The sequence below is a fragment of the Vidua chalybeata genome, chromosome 9, assembly GCF_026979565.1.
Source record: "Vidua chalybeata isolate OUT-0048 chromosome 9, bVidCha1 merged haplotype, whole genome shotgun sequence".
NCBI lineage: Eukaryota > Metazoa > Chordata > Aves > Passeriformes > Viduidae > Vidua > Vidua chalybeata.
The window spans coordinates 5526675-5548780 of record NC_071538.1 but is presented as its reverse complement, the minus strand read 5'-3'; the positions used below and the strand labels follow the sequence as shown (position 1 = coordinate 5548780).

Sequence of the window (22106 nt, the reverse complement as noted above, 5' to 3'; positions counted from 1 at the left end):
CAGCAAAGCCGAAAATGGCTCTGCTGCACTGCACAGCATCGGTTCAGTCCCTGGGCTCCCTCTGCAACAGAGCAGCTGCAAAATGCAGCAGCCCCACAGCACGGGCCAGGCCCTCCAGGGCACGGGGAGGGGACAACCTGCATGTGCCAAGGGACAGGAGCTGATTGCACTCAATCAATAGATTTAAAATAGAATTTTTGAAGTACCTTTTTGCACATAAAATGAAGCAGCTTTCAAGTTCAGTAAGTCTTTATACTGCAAAAAACATGAAGTACATTCACAATCTATGTTAATAAAGTAGTAAATATTTCCTCATTCAGCTTTATTTACATGGATACTGGAATTCAACTGAAAAGTACAGTCATCTGGAATATAGCAATCTTTGAACACATACAAAAATGACCATTTCTGTATATAATTTAAGCTCAAAATCACAATTATCTCAAAATATTAATTACAATACAGCCATCTCCATCATAATTAAACATGTCTTTTATAAAATGGTAAAATCTTTACTAAAGGAAGCTGTTGGTTCTGAACTGGATACAGTACTCACAGGTAGAAAACCGAAGTGATGAGCGAGTGCCCTGCCCGGGGGGGAGGAGGAGGAGGAGGGAAGGAGGGAGGGGACACAGCCACCGCCACCCAAGGGACGCAGAAAGGCCCCAGTGCCACCTCTTGTGCCATGGGCTGTGCCAGGAGTGCCAGGAATCCTGACCCATGCCATGGTGTCAGTCAGTCACTTCCACTAAGTCAGCTGGAATCGGCCAGGGAGAGGACTGGCAAAAAGCTTTTTATCGGGGTTTCCTTTTTTTTATTTTATTTTTTGGTTTTTTTTTGGTTTGAAATTCCGTGATTTGCAAATGGTGCCTTTTGGGGTTGGGGGGTGGCACCACAGCTGTGCCTGGCCGTGGCTCCAGGGCCAGGCCAGCTCCCCGTGGATCCCTGGATCCGTATCCTGTCCAAACTGCTGCCCAGAAAGTTGTATGGGCACGGGATGGGCCTGCCAGGGACAGCCCTGGAACTGTGCACTTCCAAAGGGATGGCGAGGGACGGGCACGGGCAGGGAGCTCCACCTGGCACAGCATCCCCAGTTTCCTTTGGAAATTCTAACTGTGACATCCCACCAGTTCACAGAATCACAGGAGGGACCTCTGGACACCATCGGGCCCAGCCTGGAGCAGGGGACACGGGGACGTGTCCGGGTTGGGGTTGGGGTGTCCCCAAAGGAAAGCCCAGACCCACTGTGGGCAGCTGGTCAGGGCTCTGCCACCCCCAGGGAAAGAAGTTCTTGCTCGTGCTGAGGTGGGACCTGCTGTGTTTATTTATGTCCAAAACCTGCCAGGGTGGGTGCTGACCCCGCAGCTCTGTCACCCCCTGAGCCATCCTGGGAGCTGTCCCCAACCCTGCTGCTGTGGGACAGGCTCTGCCTGGCCAGGGGGTCCCAGCAGGACATCCCTCATCCATGGGCAGTGCCTGGGAATGAACACCCTGATCCCCCCGGGACCCGGGGCTGTCCCGGAGCCCTGCCCTCAGCTGATCCCACTGGGGGGGGGTCATTTCCCTGGTTTTGCTTTCCCTGTCCTCGCATTCCCCCTCCGAGCTCTGTGCAGAGGCATTTCTGATTGCATCAGGAACTCAGTGCTGAATTACAGCACAGGGGGGTCCCAGCATCCCAGAATGGGCTGGGGGGGAAGGGACCTCAGAGCCCACCCAGTGCCACCCCTGCCCTGGCAGGGACACCTCCCCCTGTCCCAGGCTGCTCCAAACCCATCCAGCCTGGCCTTGGGCACTGCCAGGGATCCAGGGGCAGCCACAGCTGCTCTGGGAATTCCATCCCAGCCCCTCCCCACCTCCCAGGGAACAATTCCCAGTTCCCAATGTCCCATCCATCCCTGCCCTCTGGCACTGGGAGCCATTCCCTGTGTCCTGTCCCTCCCTGCCTTGTCCCCAGTCCCTCTGCAGCTCTCCTGGAGCCCCTTCAGGCCCTGCAAAGGGCTTTAACCAAGGGTTTTAACATCTTTACACTCCCAAGTGCTCACTACCAACAGCAAACCAACCTCCTGGACGTTTCCTACTCAGGTTTTTCCTGGATTTCCTTGGCTCTGCTCTCAGCTGCCCCATTCACCCTCAGTCTGGTCCTGCCTGCTCCCTGTGTGTGGCCCCCTGTCCCCTCCCAGGGCTGGCACTGCCACCAAACACAGATGCAGAGGTGGATGTGTTAAAAAATACCCTGGAAAACATGAAACCGGATTTGAGGATGTTAAATGGTCGCTGTTGGGAACAACTGGCTGAGAACTTTCCTGGTTTGCCATCACCTGGGTAGGAACTGTGAGCTGGCACTGGGAAAATGGGAAATTATTAGGGGTGGAGGGTCCTGGAGGCTTCCCTGGGCCTGCAGCTGCCCACAGCCAGAGAGAGAAGGTTTGGGAATTCTTGGAGAAGTGGAACATCCCCGTGGGCTGTGGCTGCACCCTTGGCTGTGGGATTTTGGGTGGGAATGGTGCAGGTGATCCCAGAGCCAGCTGTCCCTCAGCCCCTGGCCGTTGCTCGAGGGCACTGGGATCCCCTGAAAACGCCTGCAGGAGGCTTTCCCATTTTGCTGTCAGGGATAACCAGGCTGGACCCTGGCACCCCTGAAGCAGCAGCAGCTGGGCACAGTCTGGGCTTTGGGATTCTCCCTTGGGAACAGCCCCAGGACACGAGGGGCTGTCCCACTGGCCCTGTGCTGGGAATGCTCCTCCCGGGCTGGCTCGGGGTCACCTGCTGCTCCCTGGGATGTGTCTGTGCCCATCCCTTTCCAGGACTCCAGGCCAGGATCCCAGAAATTCTGCCTCACCCATGGGAATATCCCGAGCAGGGCCCGCCAGGGCCTGGAGCAGGGGGGAAAAATACGCAACAATGTCAATGGGGAGTCTGAAATGAAAAATTAACGAGTTAAATTAGCAGCAACAAAAGGAGTTTTACTGCCACCATCACAACCTTCCTCCATCCGTGAGCCAAACCTGCCTGTCCTCGGTGTTCTCCTGTAGTGTGTGCACATGGAATCGAGGGAAGAGCCAAAGCAAAGGGAGTTAACCTGTTCTGAAGGGAGCTCACCCATTCCAGAGGGAGCTGGAATCGTAGAACCATGGAATGGGATGGGTTGGGTGGGACCTTGAAGCTCACCTTGCTTAACCCCTGCCATGGCAGAGACACCTTCCGCTGTCCCAGGCTGCTCCAAGCCCCGTCCAACCTGACCCGTTCCAGAGGGAGTTATCCCATTCCAGAGGGAGCTCACCCATTCCAGAGGGAGTTCACCCATTCCAGAGGGAGTTACTCCATTCCAGAAGGATCTATCCCATTCCAGAGGGAGCTATCCCCATTCCAGAAAGAGTTATCCCATTCCAGAGGGAGTTCACCCATTCCAGAGGGAGCTCACCCATTCCAGAAGGAGTTACTCCATTCCAGAAGGATCTATCCCGTTCTGGAAGGAGCCATCCCATTCCAGAAGGAGTTATCCCATTCCAGAGGGAGTTCACCCATTCCAGAGGGAGTTATCCCATTCCAGAAGGAGTTACTCCATTCCAGAAGGATCTATCCCATTCCAGAGGGAGCTATCCCATTCCAGAAGGAGTTATCCCATTCCAGAGGGAGTTATCCCATTCCAGAGGGAACGATTCCATTCCAGAGGGAGCCATCCCATTCCCACGTGGGTTCCTTGTCCCGAGGTCCCAGAGTTACAGCTGGAGAAGTCTCTCACCCTGTGTAGTGAATTGTTCCTGATCCCTACGGAGCCAGCTATACACACGGCATATGTACAGGTATTTTCATAAGGCATAGAATATCTTTGCATTGAAAATAAATGAACATTATTAAATTTAATTTAATATATACTTTCTTTGAGGTGTTTATGAAAATATTTTCTTCTCTATACTTTCGTATGCGACATGATAGAAATATTTCATGGGAAGTACAGGTTAATATATTTCATCTTTATAAAGGCATATACAACTTTGAGGCAGTGTTTCTGATGGACAGCAGAATTCCTAAAGGATTTGTATGTGCTTCTGTGTTTTGAAATCATATGAAATTGACTTTTAAGAAGGAACTTGGTTAAAAAAACGCACCAATGCACAGCCAGAGGCTGACAAGTAAAACTAATACGGAGCCACATGAACAATATATTTATAGAGTTAATTCTTATATTTTCTCCCGATGATTGGTACTAACATAGAGTATTATACATTTGGCACTACTGTTTGCCATTGGTCCAGCAATTGGCAAAAAATTGGTTTCCTATGTATAAATCCTTTTGAACATTAGATCTGGCTAGACATATTTACTATTTATAAAAAAATATTTAGACAGTAAGCTCACGTTGGATAACTAAGTCTACTGTGTTCTGGAAACTCTTCAGTAGGAGCACAGCCTTCTCGTGTTCCAGGTGTACAAAGCTGTGTCCGTTGGCCTGCAGCAGGGAAAACACAAGGGAAGAGCCTTTAGTGGCTTGTTTTTTGGGGAAAAAAGAGCTATTTGGCAATTAAAAGCAAGGCTGAAATAAATAATGAGCACACGGGGGTTTCCCGAGAACACAAAGCACGCATTTCTCCTGTCCTCCTCTTGTGGGATGGCTTCAGGGCTGGGCTGGGGGCTCCAAGGAATGATTTCATTCCCACTGAAATCATGCCGTGACTCTGGGATGGCTCTGGGGTCTCACCATGCTTAAAGCCTTAACACAATAAAACACCTTTCCACTGGGAAAGAGGAATCCAAATTCCGGGCAGGGAAGATTCCAAATACACCGACAACGGTGCCAAAACGAGGCATTCGTGGAATCCCAGAATTCTGCACTGTGGGGTGGGAGGATCTCAGGGATTTGGAAGATCCAGAGGGAGATCATGGAGCAGAGTGTGAGGACAGTGCCATGGCAGGGACACCTTCTGCTGTCCCAGGCTGCTCCAAGCCCTGTCCAAGCCGACCCATTCCAGAGGGAGCCATCCCATTCCAGAGGGAGTTATCCCATTCCAGAGGGAGCTATCCCATTCCAGAGGGAGCTATCCCATTCCAGAGGGAGCTATCCCACTCCAGAAGGAGTTCACCCTTTCCAGAAGGAGTTATCCCATTCCAGAGAGAGCTATCCCATTCCAGAGGGAGCTATCCCATTCCAGAAGGAGTTATCCCATTCCAGAGGGAGCTATCCCATTCCAGAGGGAGCTATCCCATTCCAGAAGGACTTATCCCATTCCAGAGGGAGTTATCCCATTCCAGAGGGAGTTCACCCATTCCAGAGGGAGCTATCCCATTCCAGAAGGACTTATCCCATTCCAGAGGGAGTTATCCCATTCCAGAGGGAGCTATCCCATTTCAGAGGGAGCTATCCCATTCCAGAAGGACTTATCCCATTCCAGAGGGAGTTATCCCATTCCAGAGGGAGTTCACCCATTCCAGAGGGAGCTATCCCATTCCAGAGGGAGCTATCCCATTCCAGAAGGAGTTCACCCATTCCAGAGGGAGCCATCCCATTCCAAAGGGAGCTATCCCATTCCAGAGGGAGCTATCCCATTCCAGAAGGACTTATCCCATTCCAGAGGGAGTTCACCCATTCCAGAGGGAGCTATCCCATTCCAGAAGGAGTTCACCCATTCCAGAGGGAGCCATCCCATTCCAGAAGGAGTTCACCCATTCCAGAGGGAGCTATCCCATTCCAGAAGGAGTTCACCCATTCCAGAGGGAGCTATCCAAGGCTGGGAGGAGATGGATCCTCCCCCCGAGCCCCAGCTGGTGGCACAGGCAGGGACAGACTCCAGAGGGAGGATCAGGCTGGAGAATCTGGAATGGGGTGCTGAAGGGGGACAAAGGGGGAATGGCTGGGGCTGATCAGGCTCCTGACACAGCCTTAAGCTGCACCAGGGGAAATTCAGGTTGGAAATTAGGAAAAAGCTTTTCCAGAAAGGTGATAAAGTTCTGGAATGGCTGCCCGGGGAGGTGGTGGGGTCACCATCCCTGGGTGTGTTTAAACAGCCTGGATGTGGCACTGGGTGCCAGGGTTTAGCTGAGGTGCTGGGGCTGGGCTGGACTCGGTGGTCTTGAAGGTCTCTTCCAACCCAGGGATTCTGTGATTCTGTGATTCTGGGATTCTGTGATTCTGGGATTCTGGAATTCTGTGATTCTGGGGTTCTGGGATTCTGGGATTCTGAGATTCTGGGATTCTGTGATTCTGGGATTCTGAGATTCTCTGGTTCTGGGATTCTGGGATTCTGGGGTTCTGTGGTTCTGGGCTTCTCTGGGAATGACTGGGAGGGCACTGTCAGACCTCAGCAGGAAAAGCAGGACAAATTTGATACCCAAACAAACCAAATGGTTTGACCTCCCTTCGAGGGAAAAATTCCTCCACCCTGAGCCTGCCCTGGCCCAGCCTGAGGCCGTTCCCTCTCCTCCTGTCCCTGTTCCCTGTTCCCAGCCCGACCCCCCCGGCTGTCCCCTCCTGTCAGGAGCTGTGCAGAGCCACAAGGGCCCCCTGAGCCTCCTTTTCTCCAGGCTGAGCCCCTTCCCAGCTCCCTCAGGGATCCTCCAGCCCCTTCCCAGCTCCATTCCCTGCCCTGGACTCGCTCCAGCCCCTCAGGCTCTGGTTTGGGGGTGCCCAGAAGTGGCCACAGGGTGGAGGTTAGGGTTAACAGCTGTAGATCAATATTGGAGCCCCCCAAAACACCACAGGCAGCTCAGTCCTGCTGCAAACACCACCCACTGTGCTTCCAGGCTGAGCTCTGAGCCCAGCACTCCCCAGGATCCCTACCTGGAGGATTTTGTCTCCGGGCTGGAGCAGGCTGGAGGCAGGGCCGTCAGGCTGAACCCTAGTAACAAAGATACCCTATAAGTCAGAAGTAACACAGGTTAGGATGCTTTCTCCAAGAACTACATCCCAAAAAACACGGGGCTCCCTCCCTAGCTGGGGCTCTGCATACCCTGGAGATGGGGTAACAGCAAACTGGTTTATTCTGTTTGCTATCAAACACCAGGCTGGGGGTGGAGCAGCTCTCTGGGACATTCAGCACTTATCAGTAATTGTGGGTCATTTTAAACTAAAATCCCACATCACAAAGAAAGTCCAGCGTGAGCAGGGTGAGAGTGGCAGCTTGTCAGGAGGGTAATTAAAATGGAGCAAGTGTTAATTATTGGAGTAATGTGTATCATAATCAGTACAGCAATCTTTGCTTCCTCTAGGAAGCACAGCTTCAGTTTCATTATTTGAAATATTTATGGAAGTTCTCAGTGTCCCTGCGACATGAATCCAGTATTATCCAGGCACATCAGCTCCAGGAATGTGTTCAAGGCCTCCTTTTCCAACAACCTCCAGTCAGTTCCGTGGCACCAAACACAAATCCACAGGGCTACGAGTCCACGTCCCAATCCTACAGCCCTGGCAGCTGGGACTCGGCACACGTTGGAGTTTCCGTGGCCTCCTTCTATTGCAAATCGATTTATCTTAAATGTGCAATTCCCAAAGTGAAGCCTGAGTGTCCCTGACCACCACCAGGTGTCAGTTTTAACTCCCAGTACGGGAGACTTCTGCTGCCATGGGGCCTGTAAGGATCCAGGGATTTCCAGGCTGCTTTTGTTTGACACAGCAGCTACAAACCCTGGAATTTCAGCCTCCAGGGATGATACTGTGCTTTAGTATAATTAATATAATATAATATAATATAATATAATATAATATAAATCATAGATAATATATAAAATATAAAAATATATATTATATATTTTTATATATAATTTATACTAATATAATATAATATAATATAATATAATATAATATAATATAATATAATTCATAGATTAAAAGTTTAATTGGGGTCTAAGGCAATTCTTAAAAATTCTTAAAAAGTAAGAGAGACAGTTCTCCAGAAAACAGCCCAAAAAATTATCTTGTCCAGGGAATATGGGCCAGACACTCATGGGATTGATGCTTGATTCCCTCATCTTATTTAACTGGGAAAACAAGCAAACAACACTCTGCTAAAATAAACAAACAAACAAACAAAAAACCAACCCCCCCCCCCCAAAAAAAAACACCAAAAAAAACCACCCAAAACCAAAATATGGGGGACAAAATCTTTCAGTTACACCAACAGGGAGGCACAAACATCCCCCTCATTGTTCTCTGCCTCCACACTGAGAACTCTGAAACAAGGAGCAGGGAATTTCAAACTTACCTTATCAGAAGGTTTGAATGGATTTCCTTGTCCACTTATTCCACCACTGATACTAAACCCAAGGCCAGGATTCTTCTCTATCCTCACACAAAACTAGGTAGGAAAAACAGGGATGTCAGCACTGAACCTTGCCCCGGGCAGGCACCTCCTTCCCTCACATCCCATTTCCCTGGAGGAGCTGAGCCCCTGCACTCCACCAAGTGGGAAAAGCCACTGGAATATTGCTAAAATAGAAAAATATTAAAAAATGATAAAATATTCCCACAGCATTTTCCCACAGGGCAGCGAGACCAGAACGTTCCCTGTGGTTCTCAGATCTTTTGCATGGATTTTAATGTTCTCTTTTCGAGGAGGAAAAAACCCTTTAGATTTGTGAAAGAGAAGTTCACCCTGGCCAAGTTTTTCACTTAAACACTGGGATAAACCCATCAGTGAGGCTTTATCTGGTGTGATTTTATTTTCCCAGGAGGAGCCAGACGTGCAGCACCCCTGGGACAAAGGGATAAAATCCTCTGGGATCTCTGGGGCTCTGCTGGGATCTGGGAGCCTGCACGGCCACAGGACTCAGAGCTGAGCCTCCTCTTCTAGTCAGGGTGGCTCCAAAGAGCGCTGGGGAATTGGACATACAATAAAAATGAGCTCAGAGAGCTTCGTGGCCGTGCCCTGAGCTGGTGTGAGCACATCTTCCCCCAGCAGGCTCTGAACGTCAGGGACGTGGGGCAGGAGCTGCTCCGGGGCTCCACTGACATTCCCCACAGGAGGGAGGCTTGGGGATGGCTCTGCACCTCCTTCTGCTCCTCAGGGGCCTCTCGCAGCCCTGCTGAAGGACAAATCTGAGCAGAGCAGGGTCCCACCAAAGCCCTGCCCTGCTGGCACTGAACCGGGTCACTGGGGAAAGGGCAGAAGCTGAAAATTTAATTCAGTCTGACCCAGGAGTGCCAGCTCTGCTCAGGGACCTCAGTTCCAAACGGTGTCACTGGGTCAGTCTGGGAGAAAACGGGCATTGGTGGCTGGTGCTGGGGAAGGGATGGACCTAGCCTGTCCCCAGCACCAGCCAGAGCTCTCCCAGTCCATCCAGAGCTCTCCAGTCCAGCCAGAGCTCTCCCAGTCAATCCAGAGCTTCTCCAGCCCAACCAGAGCTCCTCCAGTCAATCCAGAGCTTCTCCAGCCCAACCAGAGCTCCTCCAGTCCAACCAGAGCTCTCCCAGCCCAACCAGGGCTCTCCCAGCCCATCCAGAGCTCTCCCAGCCCAGCCAGAGCTCCTCCAGCCCAGCCAGAGCTCTCCCAGCCCAGCCAGAGCTCCTCCAGCCCAGCCAGAGCTCTCCCAGCCCAGCCAGAGCTCCTCCAGACCAGCCAGAGCTCTCCCAGCCCAGCCAGAGCTCCTCCAGCCCAGCCAAAGCTCTCCCAGCCCAACCAGAGCTCCTCCAGCCCAACCAGAGCTCCTCCAGCCCAACCAGAGCTCTCCCAGCCCAGCCAGAGCTGTCTAGTCCCATCTCCCCTGGGCTGCCCGGCTCTGTGGATATTCTCAGCTCAGTCAGAGAGAAAGAGAAAGATTTTCTAACCAGGCAAGAGCCTGGGAAACAGTTGGGCAAGAATGTAAATAATTATCTAATCTACCTTGTTATTCACATTGTTTATAGATATGTTCTGCCTCTGTGCATCATTCACTGCACACCAATGGTGTGGGATGTTTTTACTCTAAGACCAATGAAATCAGTCTGCGCGATGTTCTCTATGTTTTTACTCTAAGACCAATGAAATCAGTCTGCATGATGTTCTCTATGTTTTTACTCTAAGACCAATGAAATCAGTCTGCATGATGTTCTCTATGTTTTTACTCTATGACCAATGAAATCAGTCTGCACGATGTTCTCTATGTTTTTACTGTAAGACCAATGAAATCAGTCTGCACGATGTTCTCTATATAGAGTGGTACATTTGAAATAATCAGAGCTCATTTTCTTTGCCTTCTGATCTGGAGTTCTCTGTTCCCGTCCTGCTCAACGGCGTCACGGCCCATCTGCCCCACTCCCACCCGAGGTTCCCCTCTCCTGGGGGCACTCCAGGGAAGGCACCCGGGGGCTGCTGCTGCCCCGAGCTGCCCGGTGCCCCCGTGCCTCACCTGCTCCTGGTAGGCGTCGGTGCTGCGCTGGCCCTTGGTCTGGATGAGGCACCGCTGGGGCTGGGGGGCCCGGGAGCCCTGCGAGGACGGGATCTGGATGGGCAGGGGGGGCTGGTACTGCTGGATGGTCACCTTGTTCATGCCGCCCTCGTACTGCTGCTCCCGGCTCCGGTGCTGCAGGCTCTGCGAGCCCATCAGCGTCTGGATGTGGCTACCTGCCTGTGGGCAACCACCGCGTTAGAACAGCTGGCCCCGCGGCTCCCAGAGCCCCGCGGCTCCCAGAGCCCGCACACCGCCCTGCCCCAGCACTGAACCTTGCCCCGGGCAGGCACCTCCTTCCCTCACATCCCATTTCCCTGGAGGAGCTGAGCCCCTGCGCTCCACCAAGTGGGAAAAGCCACTGGAATATTGCTAAAATAGAAAAATATTAAAAAATGATAAAATATATAAACTGGAAGGACTGGCGGCATTTTCCCACGCGGCAGCGATACCAGAACATTCCCTGTGGTTCTCAGATTTTTGCACGGATTTTAATGTTCTCTTTTTGAGGAGGAAAAAACCTTTTAGATTTGTGAATGAGAAGTTCACCCTGGCCAAGTTTTTCACTTAAACACTGGGATAAACATCCCCTGCTGGCCTCTGGAGCTGGGGAATGCAGGGCTCGGACGTTGCTCAGCCTGATTTCTTGTAGATCAGGGGACAAACAACTCGGCTGCCAGGGCCAGCTCCATCCCACACCATCAGCTTCCCTCCTCCTCCTCCTCCTCCCGTGCCTGGAGGCATCCTGGGAGCGATGGGTTTGCTTCCATCCCCCAGCAATCCTCCTGCACTCAGGGATCCCTGGCTGCATCTCCCTGTGAAGCCAAGGACAGAAGGTGGGAGCAGCAGGAGCTCCTCGGGATCCTCACACACAGCAGGTGCTGGTGTGCACATCGTGGTGTCACTCACTGCTGCGGCTCCAGGGCTGGGCAGGATGGATCTCCTGACAGTGATCCCTGTGATTATCCTGGCTCATCCCTGCAGCTCCTCCTCCAACACGGTTCCTGAGGATTCTCCATTCTCCAGCTTTATGGCCACAGCAGCTCCTGAACCCACCAGCAGAGCTGGGGCTGGCAGGGGCAGCCACTGGAATTCAATATCCACCAGCACAGAAGCACCAGAAAGAGACCCTTTTCCAGGGAGTTTATCAGGGAAAGGGCTGTGCCTGTGCAGGGCTGGGCTGCAGCCACCCCACCACTCTGTGGGGACTGTTTGTGGACTGAACAACTTCTCTGGGGTGAAACCTGGGGATGAGACCCTGCAGGAGCAGGGCAGGAGCAGCCCTGCCCAGCCCTCCGTGCCCACTGCCCACAGCAGAGCCAGAGCACACAAAGGGGTGATGCCTCAGGTTTTAACTTTTATATTTTCCCATTCTGAGCTGCTTTAGTGTGTGGGTCTGGGCTTCACATCAGGGGATGCTGAGCTCTCTGCACAGAGCAGGGACACAAAACAATTCCTGCTCCAGCTGGGCACCAAGGACAAATGACCCAAAGCTCAGGCCCAGGAGCACAAACAGCGTGGGCTGGAGAGAGAAAAACAAGCAGGATGGGAGTGCCTGGGCTAAAGCTGGAATGGGACAATGAACTGCAAGGTGCAAATGGAGCAGAGCTGATCCCAGTGAGAGCCCCCGGGAGCGCTCGGGCATTTTGGGACCATTTTGGTTCCTCTTGGCTGCAGCCCTGGCTGGGCTCTGGTGCTGCCCAAGGTGGATCCATGGAGGAGATCCTTTCCATAAATCCCTGCTTTATTCTGGGACTCTGCCCAGCCTCTGCTCTAGGGCAGCCTGCACAAGGCATTAGGGCCACCATGACAACACCGCCCTCAACTCACAGCAGTTCCTGCTTCAAGCCTTGGGGCAGCCCCGGGTGCTGCCCAGAGCTGTCCTGCTGTCCCCAGGGCGGGCTGGTGGCACCTCTTACCTTCTTGGTGACGGTGTCGGGGGGCACGTCCCGCCGGCCCAGCGGGTACGGGGTCCAGGGGCTGCCCACGGCCACCTCGTCCTGCCCGTTGTCCAGGAGGCTGCTCTGCTGCGACGGGGTCTGTTCACAAAGGCAGGGCAGCCTTTAGTCACCAGCACAAACCCTCCACACTCAGTGGAGTGACAACAAACCCTCCACGACAACCCAGCAACGCGCTACCGCCGCAACGCCCAGGCCGCTGGTGCTCCACCAGCGCGGCATCGCTGGGGGGGCTCTCTGCAAGCAGGAGGGCTTGAGAGGTTCAGGACAGAAATGATGAGAATAATGAATGGTGAGAGAGAAGAGAAAATTCATTGGACGGGACTCGTTACTTTCAGAGAAACAGATTTTGGCAAAATTCCAATATTTACACAGCCTGGCGTTAATTCTGGCGTTAGGACTTTCTCACTGCTCATTCCGGCAGCAGGAACTTTTTTTAGGAAGGATTTGCCACCAAGGAAAAGGAGTTGTTTGTGTTTTCTGCAGCAAACATCCCCTGCTGGCAGTGCCGAGGCTGTGCTGGCTCCGTGGGCAGCTCCCAGAACCTCCTGGCTTGTGCCAGGGACATTTTTTGTACAATATTAACCTGGAATTCAACGTTTGCCTCATCATGAATGGCCACAACATACAGGGAAAGTTTCCTCAATGCTCATAATTCCCTTTTCTCTCCTGTTCCATGTTTCTTCCTTGTCTCTTTCCCTCCTGGTTGTTTCATTCCTGTTTTCAGGACTTTGGAGGGGGTTTGGACTTTTCCTGCCTCACCCTGAGTTTCCATTATCTGTCTCCCTATTTCTTGATCATCACTGGGAGTTTTCCTAACACCTTTTGGGTGTCAGACTTCCCAAAATTCCAGCATTGTCCTGCCACTGACAGCACCTGGCACAGTCCAGTGCTTATTGATTAATGGGAATCTGCAAAGGAACAAAATAATATTCTTCCCCTCTGCCATTCCAGGTATTTCTTCTCCAGCTTCGAGTAAAAACAAAAAATCAGGATACACTTCTCTAGATGGATGAAGAATTAATCAAATTTGCTTTGAAATGTGGGAAATTTTCTGTTAAAAACTGTTTTTAAACAGAAGTTGAAAAGTAAATAGAAGGAAATTATTATTTAAATCACATCTCTGAGATGAGGTGAAAAAAGTCCAACCCTGATTATTTAAAATGAGAGGAAACTTCCATTATAATTCTTTCATCATTCAAGAGATCTTCCAGAAAAATCACGGAATTTGTGATTTTCCTTCTATGAAAAACCTCTAGAAAAAAGCATTCCCCCTGTTTAAAGCCCAGGATCTCCTTGCAGAACTTTCTTGACCCCCATTAAAATGGAAAAATGAGCAATTCCCTGCAGAGCTGTCCTGGGAATCCGCTCACATCCCGAGGGATCAATTTATGGACCCCTCTGGGTGCCCTCGCCAGGCTCAGCCTCTGCTCCCCCCTCACTGCTGTTCCCAGGGAAGGTGGGAATTCCCATCCTGGGAATGGGCTGCACCAAACCACGAACTTTTAAAACTTTTCACTGGCAGCCAGAAGTGGGAAGGATCCCTCTGGAGGGGGCTGGGCCTGCCCTGCAGAGGGGAGCTTGCACTCCAGAGGGAAAAGGGAAAATGCAGAGAGAGCTCTCAGCTTCCTCCAGAATCAGGGAAATCCTGGGATTTCATTTGCTGCGGCAAAAGGAATTTGTCCCCAAAATTTTGGCCCTTTTCTGAGCTGGGACAGGCTGCAACCCAGCTCCACTTCCGTGAAATCTGGGGAAAAGAGGAAAAGCAGCACTTCCCACATTTTCTGCAGGGAGGGGATTGATGAAATGAACGTTTTCAAGGTAATTCACTGTTTTATCAATTAAAGTTGATTTCCTGACATCCAGAGCTCACTCATTACTCTCTTGAATCCAGGCCACGGGAAGGAGGGAGCAGAAGAGGCAAGGATTAAACTGCTGTGGCCTGGATTCTTTAGGAAATGCAAATTCTGTGGAAGGCGTGAAGCAATAAAATTAAACAACACTAAATATACACGGCATTTTTTCCAACAGTCATTTCCCCCTGCAGTGATCTTTCCCAACAATAATTTTCCCAAACAGTACAGCGAGAGAACAACCCCTCAGTGCAGTTCAGCATCACAGTTTCTATGGATATGGATCAATGGAATGCTGGTGAGATAGAAAAGCAGAATAATCCACGTCAGACCACACCCCAGAACAGGTCACAGAGCAGATTCCTGGATTTCCCCAGACATCCATCATTAATATCCACATTCACCTACAGCCTCAAACCCTGGCAGTGCCACAAACCACCTCATTCCTGACGTGTGGGGGGAGCCAGCACCACTCTTTGGGGCTGATGCCCGGTGGATTTTTTGCAGGGACTCGTGACAGGCGCCTGAGCAGACAGACAAGTTCTTGGGAAGCAAAGACAACACCGGGACGTCCCTGCCCAGCACACACATCCAGGTGGGATCCCCTCGGAGCCCCCCGCCCCACCGCAGAGCAGCACAGACCCGGAGCAGCACGGGAGCCCGGGGGGACATGGCATGGAGGTGGCAGGGGATGGGGGAAGGCCTGGCACTGCTCCCTGCGTGCTGCCATCCTGCCCTGGGTTGCCCGGAATTCCAGCTGGAGCACGCGTGGGGTCAGCAAGCGGAGCAGGGCCAGCTCCTGCTGCTGCTGCATCATCCTGCTCTCCTCAAATCCTTGGATCTGAGCTCCAGACCCTTGGAAGCCTCCTCTGGGAACTGTTCCACAGGGCCTGGCAATCCCCAGCGCAGATGGAACGCTGGGATCCGGGCTCTGCTGCCCTTCCATCACTCACAGAGCTGCTGCTGCTGATTTGTCCCCTCAGCTCCTGTGCCTGGGCAGGCAGAGGCTGAGCCGTGCCAGTCCCTCGGGATGCAGGGAAAGGTCTCAGCATCCCTCCCTGGCACTGAGAATCCTGCAGGAATGGCCCTCTCTGCCTTGTCCCGTGTGCCTCTCCCTTCAGATATTCCTTGGGAATACATAGTTTTGTATGTCTGTGCTAGTCAACAATATATTGATAATAAATGTAAGATAAACAGAAAATTAATGAGGAAAATATTCTCTTTTTTAGGTGTTTCTCAAAGTTTAAAATGGGTTTGGGTGTGGTAACATGTTCAAAACCCATCAGGTATTACAGCACATCCAATTAATGCTCAGATATTAAAACCCCTGTCTCCTGGAGCCTGTTTAACATTTCCACACCCATTTTTCTAGGATCAAACAGTCCCAGAGCAAACCACATTCCCCACTGAGCAAATGACAGCGCTGGCCTGTGTGAGGAGAGCAGGAGAGCAGGAATGACAGGCAGGGAGCTCCAGAATCCAAAAAGCAAGGCCACCAAGGGGCAGAGCTGCGTCCCTGCCAGCCTTGCTTTGTGGACTGGGCCTCCTAAAAGCACGAGGAAGAGGCAGAAGCTAAACCAGGAGGAAGCAAGGATCATTAATGAACCGGGAATGCCGGGAATGCTGGCTAGCCCATACTTACTTTCGGTAGAGGTAGCTCTTGAAGCATTTGGTTTTCAAATTTAGATTTAGGCTGCAAGTTTAAAGTCATGCTTCGGCCGGCATGCATGGCTGAAACCCCTCCAGAGTGCAGCATGCCAAGGCTAACTGTGTGGTGTTTGTAAGCAGCGCTCTGAGTAGAGGAAACAACCACGGGACACATATGAACACACATGCTCAGAATTAAGTCTCACACATACATGGTTAAGTTCACAGAGTTTTAGTTTAAGCCAACAAACAGTACCGAGTACCGATAGCTCCTCCAGGCATGCACTGGTCACACAAAGCGAGTACATTGCTCCTCGTACAGAAAATGGGCACCAGAGAGGACTTCCACGCTGACAGCACAAGGGGGGAGGTGGCATCTGGAGTTCACCTGGTACAAGTCTTGCTTTTGCAGAAAAACGGCCAAATTGGGGGTGGGCTGTGCCTGGCGTGGAGGAGCAGCCCCTGGGGAAGTCCTGCTCCATGAAAGCCTGGCTGCCCACGTGGGACGAGCTGGGCAGGGCAGGGACACGGGGTGCTGTGCCCACGCCAGGGACAGGGGCTGCTCCCCTGTGCTCCAGCAGGCAGCCCAGCCCAGATCCTTGGAGCTGTGCACCCAGCAGGAACCACCTCACAGGCGCTGGGGACAGCCACCAGTGTCGGCTTTGCAGGGTTAAAGCGCCCTTCATACACTTTGTAAACCAAGTGTAAAGGTGTTCCTTAAGCCAACCACGCCTGGCAAGGGTTTATTTGCACCAGGAAGGGCCCTGCTCGGGGTGCACTGGTTTCCCTGGGTAGGAGGCAGTTTCCAGTGGGTTTACACAGCACAAGGAAAAGAGCTGAGGGAGGAAAACGCTTCAGCCTTGGAGCCCCTTTTTGAAGTTTCCCCATTTGATCCTTAAGGATAATTTAATATCCTCACATCCCAGCAACTGGAAGGTAAGGAGACTGTTAACACCAAACTCAGGAGGCTCTAGCATAAAGCAGTATATGGACACATTTGGCAATGACCCCTTATGCATTTCACCACAGGAATTTGTCACAACCACTTCAGATCACGGAGTAAATCGGATTCATGGATTAGGTCATTAAATAGGTAATGACTGAATCATGCACTAAAGTACCCTTTGGATAGAAGGCAAATCCGCATAACTTCCTACAGCTAAAAGGAGTTATGATCACATTCCCATTAGAACCGTGGCAGTGGATACCCAGGGATATTTCTCAGCTGTAGACACTTTTAAGCCCCCTGCACTAACAGCGACACCAGAGCTAAAATACATTTTATTACTTATTCTCTTTTTCCTTTATTCCCTTTTACTGCCATGACGTGCCCAGCACCTCTCCAAGCTCTCGGTCGTTACTGACCTGGTGGCTCCAGCAGCGCTTCCGTGGGCAGGGGAGAACCTCAGGGTTCTTCCTAATTTTGGGCAGAGCTGCAGGAGTCACCACCCCAGCGACACTGGGGCACTGGGGCAGAGCCTCTGGATTTACCCAGGTTTCAGAATCACCACCCCAGTGACTGCCCCAAGGAACGTCACCAGCGTGAAGCCTCTGGATTTAGCCAGGACCCGGGGCCACCACCCCGGTGACTGTCCCAAGGGGCATCATCAGTGAGGAGCCTCTGGATTTTCTGGGATCCCTCACTCCAGCTGAGCACCCCCAGGGCCCTCGGCGGGCCGGTCCCTCTGACACCACGGCAGGAATTTCATCCCTGGGAATTCTGGTGGTCACCACTGCACGTGCAAATCGTTTGACAGAGCGAAACACACAACTAAAGGCATTAATTGCAGAGAAATGCCAAACATACCCTGTCTAACCTTCTAGCTTCTATATGTCTAAGTAGCTGTTGTCTCCAGTCAGCGGGCATTTTAGCACAGCTCTCATTTCCCTTCCCAGGGGGAGGCCTCGGCTTTATATCACTGCTATCGGAAGGCTTGTCGCCATAGTTACCCAAGTTATAGTCTGACGGAATCTTTTCCAGCAGAGCTGCCATGGTGGGCCTCGCTGAGACCGGCCGCGTTTGGGCCGTGCCGTAGCTCTCTGTGCTGTAGCTTCGTGCCGACAGGGGCCTCCTTTGTGTGAGGTTTTTAACTGGGAAGCTCCCGGTCTGGGCTTTCACTTCCTGGTAGGAAGGGTGCTCGTCTTCGTAGCGCCCGTTGCGCTTGAGGAACTGGGCCTCGGGCACGGCCATGCTGCCCTGGCGCTCCGGGGCGCCGCGGAACGGGGCCCGGCCGTACCTGTCCGCCGGGGGCAGCTCCTGGGGCTCGCCCACCCTGCGGAACACCGACATCTCCGCCGAGCTGACCAGCGAATCCGCCCTGCGCAGGAAGCCGGGGCGCGCGGCCGGGCCGGGGAACGGGGCGGCTGCCGGCTCCTCGCCCACCGAGGGCTGCGAGAAGGAGAACATGGGCTCCACGGGCGCGTAGCCGCGGTAGCCCCGCGGGCTCACCAGCTCCTGGGGCAGGCTCTTGGCCGGCTGGGGCAGGTACTCGGCGTTGAGCTGGAAGGGCGGCAGGAGCCGCTTGTCGGCCGGGAGCTCCACGGCGCCCTGGGGGTTGAAGCTTTGGTCGAACTGATAAACCTTCTTGGTGACCGACGCCTTGTGCTGCGGCTGCACCTTGACGCTGCCGTAGGTCAGCAGCTCGTCGTCCAGCATGGGCACGGACTGGCTGCGGGACATGCTCAGCACGCCGTGCTCCGGGCCCAGCAGCTTGTCCACCCTCTCGTGGGGGCCCACGGTGTCGTTCCCGGATGCATAGTTTTCCAGGGGGATGTTGTACACCTTGTACGCACCGATGTCGATCTCGTCGATGCTCTGCGACTTCTTAAACTTGTTCGTTTTTAGATCCCTCATCATCGGGGACAGCCGCTCCGTGCTCTTGCTGATGGAGATGACGTTTTTGGAAGGGTCTGGGCGACAGTGCATGTGGGAAAAGACGTTTGTGAGGCTCCTGTTAGCGTTGGCGTCGTGATATTCCCACGGAATTCCTGGAGTGAAAGTGCTCGTCATTTCGGGAGACTCCTTGACGTGATCTTTCCGCTCGGGCAAAGGGCTGGTGTTGGGGGTGCTTTCCAGTTTGGAAGGAAAAGCTGTCCTGTCTTCAAAAGGACTGGGGGTTCTGGTCCAATTTTGCCAAGGATTGGGAGGAGGCACTTCAGAGTCGTGTGTGTTTCTGAGCGCGGGCTGCTCCAGCTCCAGGGGGATCCCCACGATCCTGTCCTGCCGGATCAGCGGCCGGCGCCCGTGGGCGGAGGAGCTCCTGGATTTGGTGCTCAGCAGGGGGTTGGTGCCGGCGTTCTCTGCCGCGCTCTCCTCGGCCACGAATCCCGTGTTGTCGTAGTGGGAGCTGTCGTTCCAGCTGTCGGCGAAGGCGTCGCTCAGCGGGCGCCGCTCCGGGCGCGCCGGGACGTTCCCGGCCGGAGCCGCTTCCCGCTGGCTCAGCAATGGCTTGGTCTCCAGGGGCTGTGGGAACGACTGGGCCAGCCTGCAAGGACAAGAGAGGGGAACAAGATAAAATGTCCTCTGTCCCAGCACGCCAGCGCTCATCGTCCTCGGAAAGCAACTCAGCCTTCCCCCGTCTACGCTCTGGCTTCGGGATCGCACCGGGAGACCTCGGGGATTCTTAGCACGGAATATTCCCAGCTGGAAGGGCCCCCACAAGGATCACTGAGTCCAGGAATCCAACCTGCCCCCTCGGTGTTTTTAGCACCAACTGAGCTACTCTCAAGCTGTTGGGAACTCCGTGGATGTCGTGCCACTGGCACGGGAATGGTGGCAGCAGGTTTCTGCCCCGGAGCACAGACTCTGCCAGGACACACACGGAGAAGCTAAGAAGTCACTCAAAGGCCTGGCTGGCTCCATGCTGTGTTCCCAGAAATCCCGCTGAACAGATTTTCCTGCTGTAAAAATAAGGGATGAGTGCAGCAGAAGGTTCCCCCCACTTTTTAACCAGAGACACCAGAGGCAGTTTTTGCCTGTTCCCATGCAGCTCTTTAACGGGGCAGAGCTGTGGAGGGAACAATGTGAGGGGATTTAGGGCAGGCACAGACAGGACAGGCTGGTCCTGGAATGTTTCCAGCGCAGGTTATGGCTTTCCAAGAACCTTTTTGGAGGTCTGGGGCAGAGGGAGCTGGGACAGCAATAATGGGACACCGACAGCTGCAGCTCCACCTGCAGGGGCTTTAATGCCTGGAGATGGCACAGAGCTGAACCACCAGCTGTGGGATTATGGAATATGGAGGGCGGCCAGCTCTGCACGGCCAGCGTGGGACAAAAACGTGGATTTTTAAACCCAAACGCCCCAACAGGGTCGCTCTGAGGGCCCAGAGAGGGCAAAAGGGAAGCAGAAGCTGCGTCAGGAAAGATGTCACACCTGTTCCCCCACAAAGAGTTATTCACTGCTTCTTTAGCCGTGGTCTGCAGGGAGCCCATTTTTACGTGCGCGTTGGAGGACCCTGAGGAAGCCTGGGAAGGGGAATAGTCTGAGTAAGTGCCTGAGGAAACGCTGTTATTCAGACAATGGATCTTATCTGCTTCAGACTCATCTGTCGACTCTGAAACAAAACACAGCAAACGCTTTCAGGGGGCGGCACTTGGGAACGAAGCACCAGAAAGAAAAACACATTTTTAAGTTAAATCTATTGCTGTCTTGTATTGGGTTGTACTGATACGTGCACAAATGCCCACGGGCTATGGTTTACAAGCACAGGGGGAACATCCCCATCACAAGGTTTCATCAAATCCATCAGTACCTTTCTTGTCTTTACCCAGCAGGACGAGTTTTGGGGGGTAGAGCGGCGTCTCGGGCATGGAAGGACGGAGCTCCCCTATCCTCATCTCGCTGCCAGGATGTCCAAAGGCATCCTGAGGGACACAACAAGGCAGAGTGAGCACAGGGAACAGCAACACTTCAAACTGCAGCACACAAACAGCTCACAGCCTTCTCCTCGTGACCATTCGAACACCCCAAACCCACCACACGGGCAGTGCAGGAAGTTCTAATTTGTCAGCAGAAAGTTCTAATTAGTCCTGCACAAATCCTCCTCAAAATTAGGGTGATGTGCTCGTTTATGGAATTGTGGACAAACCAAAGGGAACTTGCAAGATACATCAAGGCCGTGTAAACATTTCTGAGGAAGTCAAGGTCACCGAAAATGCTGCCAGCAGAAAGAAAAAAGCACAAATTGAGTGTAAACAATTGGTATTTCAGGAGGGAGGACTCCTTGCTCAGTTATTTCTGGTGAGTCCTTCCAGAGATTCAGCTGTCCCTGGAGCTGTACTTAATTAAAATGGCTTTGCCTCTGAGGAGTTTGTGGCTAAATTAAAATTATTTGGATTTAATAAACTTCTGCCTGAGGGTTCAGCACACCTGACCTTCACATAGGCCCTGCAACAGGACATGTGCTGAAAATAACCCCAGTTAAACCGGGGGAGGAAAGTGGGACTCGTTCTTAGAAAGAGACATTTTAAATTAGGACAGTTAGGCCCCTAGGGTGGCTAGGAGGGAATGAAGGCACCAATGGGAATTTTGGGGCTTTTCTCATCCCTGCAGAAAGCTCAGAGATGAGGAGGATGAGTGTCCTGGGGAGACAGGGATGGGTGACACAGGAGGGTCTCTGTACCTTGACTGGTTGTAAAGGTTCTCCAGTGAGTTTGGAGAGGGAAGGCAAGAGGGAGAGATGTAATAATTAGAGAAACAATTTAAACTGGAGTACCCAAACCAAATCCACATAGCTAGAATGTTTAATGCTACAAGGTTTAAAAGTTTTCTTGCTTTCACTTACAAGGAGGAAACTTTCAGAGGTTTCCTGCCATTAAGCACTTTTTGTAGTGACAGAGATTTGTAGAAGCATTTGCCATGTGATTTATCCTCGGAGAATTTAATTCTGTTTACACCGGAGCTATTTCAAACCCTCTGTATCTGATGTTCTACTGGAGGCAGGGCCTTCCCAGAAGAGCCATCCTCAGTTTAACCAACGCCCTCAGGGCTAATTTGGCCACAAAAATCCCCTACAACCTTACAGGCTGGGGACGGTGTGGGTGGACAGTGCCCAGGCAGAAAGGGACCTGGGGGTGCTGCTCGACAGCCGGCTGGACATGAGCCAGCAGTGTGCCCTGGTGGCCAGCGGCTCCTGGCCTGGATCAGGAATGGTGTGGCCAGCAGGAGCAGGGAGCTCATTCTCCCCCTGTACTCAGCACTGGTGAGGGCACACCTCGAGGGCTGTGCCCAGCTCTGGCTCCTCAGTTTGGGAAGGACGTTGAGATGCTGGAGCACATCCAGAGGAGGCAGCG

General features: G+C 52.6%; 1 protein-coding gene across 4 annotated transcripts in view; it reads right to left on the bottom strand.

Annotated features, from left to right (window-relative positions):
* Positions 1 to 305: 305 nt before the first annotated feature.
* The window catches only part of LRRC7 (leucine rich repeat containing 7), a 109213-nt gene continuing 87412 nt past the window's right edge, over positions 306 to 22106 (bottom strand). The window contains exons 17-25 of one of the 4 annotated variants that reach the window (XM_053950428.1): positions 20567 to 20678; positions 20188 to 20368; positions 17622 to 19299; positions 15810 to 15959; positions 12276 to 12395; positions 10318 to 10536; positions 8196 to 8288; positions 6776 to 6850; positions 306 to 4450 (exon numbers count right to left, since the gene is read on the bottom strand). In XM_053950428.1, coding sequence (XP_053806403.1) covers positions 4343 to 4450; positions 6776 to 6850; positions 8196 to 8288; positions 10318 to 10536; positions 12276 to 12395; positions 15810 to 15959; positions 17622 to 19299; positions 20188 to 20368; positions 20567 to 20678 — 2736 coding nt within the window. In that variant the 3' untranslated portion in view covers positions 306 to 4342. Of the gene's footprint in view, positions 4451 to 6775; positions 6851 to 8195; positions 8289 to 10317; positions 10537 to 12275; positions 12396 to 15809; positions 15960 to 17621; positions 19300 to 20187; positions 20369 to 20566; positions 20679 to 22106 lie in introns of those variants that run through there. The other 3 variants (XM_053950429.1, XM_053950430.1, XM_053950431.1) reach the window with 3 other exon arrangements.